We start from the raw sequence: 8,851 nt of genomic DNA, 5'->3' as shown, positions 1-8,851 counted from the left end.
GTTGGTTGGTTTGTGCGGTTTATTGGCGCAAGAGCCATATTTGGCTGCGCCAATCCAATGGTAAAATATAAAAGTGAGGTAAAACGTAGATTTAAATAACAAATTTAGTTAAGTAAAAAAACTGATAGACTAGGAGATGCTTTCGAAGCAGAAGTGCATAGAAGTGTATTTGTGCTAGAAGTTATATCAGCTGGATCCTACTGAGTGGATATGGTTGCGGATAATTTTTTGACGACAGAAGCGTAACTATTTCCAACTTTAGGGAGTTTAGACTTTATAAGTTTACGAGCTTCCTGATAAGATATTTGATTTTTTATCTTTGTTGAAATTATTTAGTTTTCTTGTTTCAAAGAAAAGCAGTTTCGGGAAAAAGAAGCATGATCATCCTTGCAGTTAACACATTTCCCTGCATTAGTACAGTTAGTGCTGTCATGGCCTACTTCTGCCCAACGGGCGCATGTCAATGTCCCGCGGCAAGAAGATTTTGAATGTCCAAAACGCTGGCAATTGAAGCATCTCAAAGGGTTTGGTATACAAGTTCTTACAGAAAGGCGCATATATCCAGCTTTAATATAATCTGGTAAATTAGAAGAATTGAAAGATAACACAAGATGCTTTGTGTTTAAGAGTTTGCCATCCCTCCTTACAGTAATACGTCTTACATTGGTCACTCCCAGATCTTTTAGTTTTTCAATAATCTCTTCAATCGAAACATTACACAATTCACCGCATGATATAACTCCTTTGCATGAGTTTAATGATGGGTGAGGATTAACTTCTACGGAAATAGTTGACAATGACTTTAGGTTTAAAATTTGTTTGGCTTGTTTGGCATATCCAACTTCAACCAAAAGATCGCCAGATCTGAGTTTATTAATAGATTTCACTTCACCTAGATTTCCAGTAATATCCTTTTCAACAAGAAAAGGAGACACACCGTGGAATGTTTCTTTGGAGTCTGAAATTCGATGAACAATAAAGAATCGTTGAAAATTGTTTTGAACAGTCGATGCATTGTTTGAACGTTTAAATTTACCCATATGACATTGTTAAATTTTCAGGCCCGACGGCACCGCCCACCACGGAGCCCAACAAGGGAAGGCAGCCACCGGCTCTGGCCATTCCCAGCCTCGGCACTTACCTTGGTGCTAGCCGGAACCTATACGCTGGGAGTTACCCCCGGGGACAGTCACCGCCCTTAACGCCAAGCCCAAGGAGTAACCCCTTCGCTTGATCCCTAGCAGACTAGCCACTTAGGTGACAAGGTACCAGCCGATTGATACACCGGGGACCACAGTGCACCACCCGTCTTTCTAGTGGGTTGCTACGCACGGCCAACACGTGGGGTTTTGGCTGTCCATGAGAAGCAAGAAGCAAACAGAGCGGCGACAGCTTCTCATGGAGAGCTCCCTCGCTTGCCGTCGAGGGAAGGAAAGACACAGCAGAAAACAGAAGGCGTAGGGGAGAGCGAACTGAAAGGGAGAAAAGATCCCTGGGTACCTCGGCATTGGGACACCCGTACTCACCTAAAGAAGGTGAGCTCCTGAGGGGGTCCAGAAATTGGATTCTGTACACATGCAGCTCTTCAACTATGCTATTGGGCCTTCAGGACTTCCCAATTAAAAGCTTATGTTTATTGCTATGAACCTGCTTTGAATATCAGACAAATATTATCTCTGAATTATTATTTTAGAATCGCATCGAATTCACTTCATCCCTTTCATCCATCCTCACTACAAGATGCTTTCTTCCCTTTATCGTTTACAAAAAGAAAGAAAAACATTTATCCCACCATTCTTCTGTAGAATGGAAGATATTATTTCGGAATTGAATATGAACCATATATTTGTCACCCCACAATTTGCAAACAGTTTACCGCTATGGAAAGTCAAAAGGTTTTATTTTTTAAATCCTTTCGAAAATTTCGCAAAATTTGACACAACAGACGTTAACCACCAAATGGCGAGATACATCCATCTAATTCAAACATTAGGTGGGTATTGAACATGTGCTTGAGAGTTTTGCACATAAAACTTGTTAGAGCGATTGGCCTATAATTCAGAGAGCTTGCAGGATTTCTTCCGGGTTTAAGGATTGGGATCATTATAGTCTTATGGCATTGTGAGGGAAATTTTTTCTCACTCCCGATTAGATGAAAAAGTTTTGAAAATTGGAAAGAGACCTTATCTAAATGGCAAAGCATTTTATTAATTCCATCAGGACCAGGGTTAGCTTTAGGGTCCCATTTATCCACTCTAAGTTGGGTTAAATAGGCGAGACCTAATCAGAGTCTCGTGATAATCACATCTTTCTTTCTGGTTAGTTTTACTTTAGAAGCCTTTTTACTTTAGTTAGTTTTAGTTTATTTATAAATAGCATTTCCTACATAGATTGCCAAAATTTATTTTGAATTATTTTGTTGCTTGTACTGCGTCGGGTAATGGAGCAAAATTTTCTTTAATTTGGCTTAAGCTTTTGGCTGCCCTGACGGCTTTTTCATTTTCCCAAATTTTAACGTGCCCAGGAATCCAACAGAATTTAACTGGGAAATTGTTTGAGGGAATTATACATGTGCAAACTATTTAGAATTACGGGATGACTTTCCAATGATACATTCAATATCTCTGATAGTTGAGAGCCATCCTAATTATATTGATATGTAGGCAAATGACTGCTATAGCCGTCATTTGGTCAGGAAAGAAAAAAAAAAGAACGTGATCAACAACGTGATCACGTTCAGAGAACGTGAACAGCCATCTAGAATTTTCACTAAAAAACTGCGATAAAATGCAATAATTTTCACTTCCAAACATACAACTGATACTCAATTTTATATGACAGTCATAAGAAATTGAAAAAAAAAAATTGTTCTGAGCACCGTTGTCAAGTTAGTTTCTGAGAAACTTCTTAATGAATAAAAAATCTAAATATGTTAGAACTTCAATAGTTTTCATTGGTTTTCCCCTCTAGTTATTCACAGAGTTTTCTTTCCTATAGTATAAATCATTAAGTGCCTCATAAAAACCGAAGACTACTCTCTATATTTCAATCTGGTTGTCTTTTCGTTGTCCTTCCCATACTGAACTTGTAAAAGTTAATGGCAAATAGATGCAAGGCTTAAACAATTACCTATTTACCGTTATTTAAATAGGCTTACAGTTCTAAAGCTACTATGAGTGAACTATATCTGCAAACACTGAATTTGCTTAAATATAGCAGCATGATTCGGCCATTATTTCTCTCAGTGATAACATGTTTGATTGTGACGCATGACTTGATGGATCCAGACACCAAAACCTGCCCCGAGTAAGGAGACGGTTGTCTATAATTCGCACGAACCCGTCAGGTGTTGTTCAGGAGCTTTGAAAAAAAAACGATAAACAATACGACTGGTTTATGGCATGATTATATATGATCAAATAATTAAGATTTAGCTGTAATAGTTAATATAAGTTCATTAAATTTCCCTTGTCAACTTACGTAAAAAATACTATAAATAAAAGTTTAAATAAATATATTTCAGATTAATAGTCTGTTTATTTTAATGTTGTTTTTGGGTTTACTGACATAAGAGTCATGTTTACCAAACTGCGTCAAACATATGGTCTGAAATTATACTAAATAATAAATATGCAGTAACTAGAATATAAAAGTATTCGACTCGGGTAAGAACAAAGAAGTTTGACGAAGCCACAATGAATAGTAGTTTAAATGAGCAAATTTAATTAAAAAAAAAGAATTTAAAATGAGCAAAAATTATTTATAATCGGGAGTAGAAAAAAAAATCAGATAAAATATTATTGCCTTTCAAATGCTGTCGCCCACACACAGGTAAACACACACACGAAAAAAATTGTCAAATGTATTAGATGTATGGAAAAAGGGGAATATCTTAAAAAGTTTAAAATATTTGGCCCTGTTTATTTTAATATCTCTGAACACTTAACCTCGCTTATATGCTGGATAAATAAATACGCACAAATTATTAGCTAAATATACTCGGATGGAAATGCATTATTAGAAAGTACTGCGTAAGAAAAATGCAATAGACTTCATCCAACAAGGGAAATTTGGTCAACGGAAAAGTAAGATTTTGTTGTTAATCGCTTTAACGTAATTCAAATCTTTTAGCGCAGTAAAATATATAACAAATACACACGACAGCAAGAATATGAGAATGCTTTAAAACGTTGTATAATAGTTATAAAAGTACTCAATTTAAATTATAAAGGCCTCCTAAAAACCACGAATAAAATTTCAAAATCCCAGATGTCCGCTAGTGAAAGGCATTCTTCAAACATGAATGATTCTTGAGCATCAAAGGACTATTTTAATTCTAATAATACTTTTTTTACTAAAAACAATTGTTTCACGCCTATAAAAGATCGATATATAATGATAAAAAGAAAAAAAAATTAAATTATGAAAAATTAAAATTAAATTCTACATTGTTCACAAAGATAAACCAGAAAGAATTTGTTCAGATTTCATTCAAACTATTTAAATTTCATTTTGCTTCCATTAGATTACTAGATGGCGCCACGAAACAAAATGTAAACAATTTCCTGCTGCCATCTAGTAATCAAATATTAACACATGATGCATAAGACGTTAAGAATACGTTCGACTCATAAAACTCGGAAGATAACGATTCCAATAGAATAAAATTTAAACTAAAAGAAACTGCCAAAAATAACGACATGTGAAAAAAATTAAAAACTAATTTCATATTGCCAGGGCCACTCCAAACGTAATCGGTTCAATAATGCTTATGTCTAATCTAATGAGCTCCTTTATGCAACGCTATATTAGGGGGGAATGGCTTATAGTTAACATTTGAAATTTTATTGACATAATAATAATGACTAAAAAAATTAAATAAGTTTTACCGATAATTTTGTGCAAGGGTATAAAAAATTTCTTTGTTAAAACCTACACTCAAACACGCTTATCGAAGAATTCTAAATATATTGTTATTGTAAAAAAATAATGCAGCAGGTGAAATGAAATAATATACCACATACATCTAATATCAAATATACTAAACGCTATCATTTTACGATTTGAAACAAATTAATTTACATATGTTGCATGTTAACTATTCATAAAATATAGACAGATATGTAGATATGCGGAGATAAAATAATACTTTATTTTAATTAGTAATTAGAATTAAATTATATTAGTACTTTAAATTATTTTCAATTAAACTGTGCTCGAACAAGTTAACAAAATATGCAACATGCATATAATATACAGATAAACTGAAACTAGCTTTAAGAAAAAAATTTCAACATTTGGTAAGAAATAAATGATATAAATTGAACTTCTCAGGCTTTGTTTCTAGCAAATTAATTTATAAGTGCATCTATATCTAATATCTGTAAAATATTACATTCAATAGAAATAATTCCAAGATTAGTCAATATTTCTTGACCTATAGTAAATCTCAGGCAATTTTAAACTATTTTCAGTTTTTAAAATGGTCTTCCTGCTGGCGAGGCTGGATTGGTTGATTTTTTTTTTTTTTTTTTTTTTTTTGCTCAGGAGCCATTTTTGGCTAAGCTGCACCAAGCATATGGGTATGAAATCCTACGATATTAAAAGGAACTAAGCAGCATGAAAAGTCTAAAATGAAGTAAAATAAAAGTACACAAATTCGGATGATATAAAATGTTTTCAAACAATTTTAAAATTTCAAAATAAAAATTTGAGTAATGATTTTCGCAGAAAAATGTTGAAAAAATTCTGTAAATAAATGACGGCGAAGCAGCAAAAGAAATTGTTAAATGCAAATATAAAAGTCAATGGTTTTTAGAAATTTAAGAATGTTTGGGTGATATGTTTCACTCACCAAGTCCTGCAGAGTTAATGGTAATGACTTTAAAAAATTGTAGTCGACACGAGTTAAAACATGGGCATTCAATTAAAACGTGTTTGATAGTAAAATCAACGTGACATGTTTGGCACACTGGCACCCTTTCGCCAAAAATGAGATACATGTGCGTGAAGCGAGTATGTCCTATACGGAGGAGGGTGAACTTGACATTAACCTCTTGTATAGGAAGAACGGGCCATAATCCAATGTTAGACTTCACGGCATGAAATTAGCGAGGCTAGAAATGTTATATATATTGTTTTACGCATTTTATTATGTTGGGAAAGGAGCAAGTTAAATATTTGACTTCGATATAGCTTAGAGTTTCAACCGATAATGCTACATTTTTCCAAAAATTTCATAAATAAGTTCCATATTATTTATTTCGTTTCTGAATTTATTAAGCAATGCTTCTTCCTGTTTTAACATGAATAGAACTTGTTCAGATTATTTGTTGAGTGAGTGAGTGAGTGAGCATTATACTAGCGCAAGATCCATTCTCTGGATAAACTGCGCCGCAACTAGATGAGAGCTTTTGCTTTACATCTTAAAACTATGTATAAAATATTTACAATCCGATATTAAAAAAAAAACTATAAATTAGGAACAATGATAAGAAGGTATCAACATTTCAAATTTCTTTGATAAAACCAGCTTCTTTTAAATAAAGTAAAATATTAAAATGCGGTTTATGTCCAATTAAAAGCGGAAGACAAGGAACAACTGTATTAAAATACTTAAGACGCAATGAGTCCAGTGTCTGACATTCAATCAATATATGTCGGATAGTTAAACTATCACCACAACGATCAGCAAGTTGGTGGCGGCTGCTTGAAAAGTATATAGTTATGAGTTATGCGAGAGTGTCCAATGTGTAATCTTGTAAGAATAACATCGCATCGACGATTTAGGGAGGAACACCAAAGATCAATAAAAGGTTTGACTGTGTGTAGTTTGTTTTCTGTCTCGAGATTCCAATGGTTCTGCCAATTTTGGAATAACCATTTACGAACGGAAGAGCGTACGTCAGTATAAGGAATGGCTTGTTTGTAGGATTCGTTTGCTGATTTTGCAGCAGAGTATTTGTTGAAATCAATATATTCCTCAAAAAGTTAAAAACCTCTGAATGAGATATTGCCTTTCACTTGAAGATGATATCGCAATCCGACATGCCACTGACAATTTAAAGTGAATTTTTCAAGCTTTCATTAGATTTTTTTTTCATTTTCAAGGTCTTATCATCACTTTAGAACTTGAACAATATTTAAAGGAAATGCTAGTACCTTAACCAGCCGTGATCATATCAATGAAACCTTTATCAAATTAGTAAAAATACCAAGTTAATAATAGCAAAAAGAATCAAAATAGAATTAAAAAGGAAGAAATTAAGAATCCGGCCTGAAGACTTTCTCAAGGGTCTCCCTCAGGCAGGGATCGAAACAAGGGATTTTTTCTGTGAAGGGTCTGACTTTTGTCCAACAATATTGACCCCTCGTGACCCGAAAATCCCCTGAAATTGAGGCCTTAGAGATAAACCATTTTTTACAGAAATAAACTGTCGGAAACAAAGACTTAACTGGAACCAGTTTTGACCGAAAAGAACTTTTCCTCCCTGCCACCAGGGGTTTATTTACTTGCTCTCGTTTTGGCGGCAAACAAAGAACGCATTTCTGTATTCTCTTCTAATTCATAAATATATTCTTAATAAAGTTAACAAGTAGCTATTAAATAATCTTCTTAAAGATAAGTTCCCCGTATAAATGAAGTCAAAAATTTTAAAGTGGGAGTAAAATTGACGAACATACAGCAAGGTCTAATGAGTGAAATGAACGAGTGGGTTCGTGAAAATGTCTTTTCATCACTGTTTAACAGGCAGAGATAATGATCAGAAATTAACTGCTGAATTTACTGGCCACGAGAGTTAACATCCTATGGGGAAATGAGGATACTATGTCCATTAAAATTACCGAGCAATATAAAAGGAATAAGAAATTGATCTACTAAAGAGTTTAACTCTTCTTTTAAAATCATCTACACAGGAATACACAGCAAACTGTTATAAGTGTTTTTATGTGAACTTGAATAGCAACAGTCTGAAAATTGGTATGAAGAATAAGAGGTGTGCTGGGGTAGGAGTTGGAAGTGAAAATGCAGACACCTCCAGAAAAACTAGCCTTTAAATTTGTATTTGTATAGGCAGTTGTATCCTCTAATTTTAGAAATTATTTGAGGGTTTTGAAATAGGTCTCTTCTAATGCAAAACAGGCAGGCTTGTATTCATTTGAAAGCGATTTGATTTCGATGATTTTGGAACGATACCCACGACAATTCCTCGAAATAAAACCAAACATGAAAAAACAAAGTAATGTTTGAACAAACTACGCATGGCCACCTGGGGGCAATTTATTAGGAAGATGTTGACCCATCCGAGATATTAGATGTAGATGGACAGATCGATAAAATATCTGAAGTAATTGGAATATCAGGAGGATCTGGAGATTTAGGAGGAACCTCAGTATTAGATGCTTTGGGACTAGGAGGATATTTTGCTTTTTTTCGCTTCTTCTTATTGAATCAAGCTAATGAAAATTCAGAATCCTTTGATTGAGAAATTGGTTGAAATTTTTTTTTCGGAGGAGAAGCTTTGTTTTGATTGTTTTCAGTCTTTTCCGAGTTATTTTTTTTTTATTGATTCAAGAGTCAAAAGTTTACAGGAACAGGTATTCATTGCGATAATATCTGTAATTTCTGTCTGAGAACCGGTACATTTTAATGTTGATCGCATGGCATCACTATAAAAAAAACAGGTTAGGGTGCCCTGCCTAAAACAAACTTTTTCGATTCTGAAAATAAAATATTTCTTTTAACTTTCAGGCTTTCGATTTATTTTTCCATTTAGAACACTAGCGGGAACAAGCAGGATGGGGCTTAGAGCAATACTCAGAGTGTCTGAGAGCTACAATCAGAGGTTTC

At 34.0% G+C, this 8,851-nt stretch overlaps 1 protein-coding gene across 1 annotated transcript; it reads right to left on the bottom strand.

Moving 5' to 3' along the window:
- Nucleotides 1-332: 332 nt before the first annotated feature.
- On the bottom strand, nucleotides 333-1,040 carry LOC129959816 (uncharacterized). The gene has a single exon (XM_056072709.1). It carries the CDS (start codon nucleotides 1,038-1,040, stop codon nucleotides 333-335), a length of 708 nt encoding a protein of 235 aa, XP_055928684.1.
- Between the last annotated feature and the right edge of the window lie 7,811 nt (nucleotides 1,041-8,851).

The sequence above is a fragment of the Argiope bruennichi genome, chromosome X2 (assembly GCF_947563725.1).
Source record: "Argiope bruennichi chromosome X2, qqArgBrue1.1, whole genome shotgun sequence".
NCBI classification, from domain to species: Eukaryota; Metazoa; Arthropoda; class Arachnida; order Araneae; family Araneidae; genus Argiope; species Argiope bruennichi.
The sequence above is the reverse complement of the archived record's forward strand: the minus strand, read 5'-3'. Positions and strand labels throughout refer to the sequence as shown.

What these genes read in the sequence shown, in the direction of transcription:
- LOC129959816 (XM_056072709.1), bottom strand. Translation starts at nt 1,040, where the DNA reads ATGGGTAAATTTAAACGTTCAAACAATGCATCGACTGTTCAAAACAAT.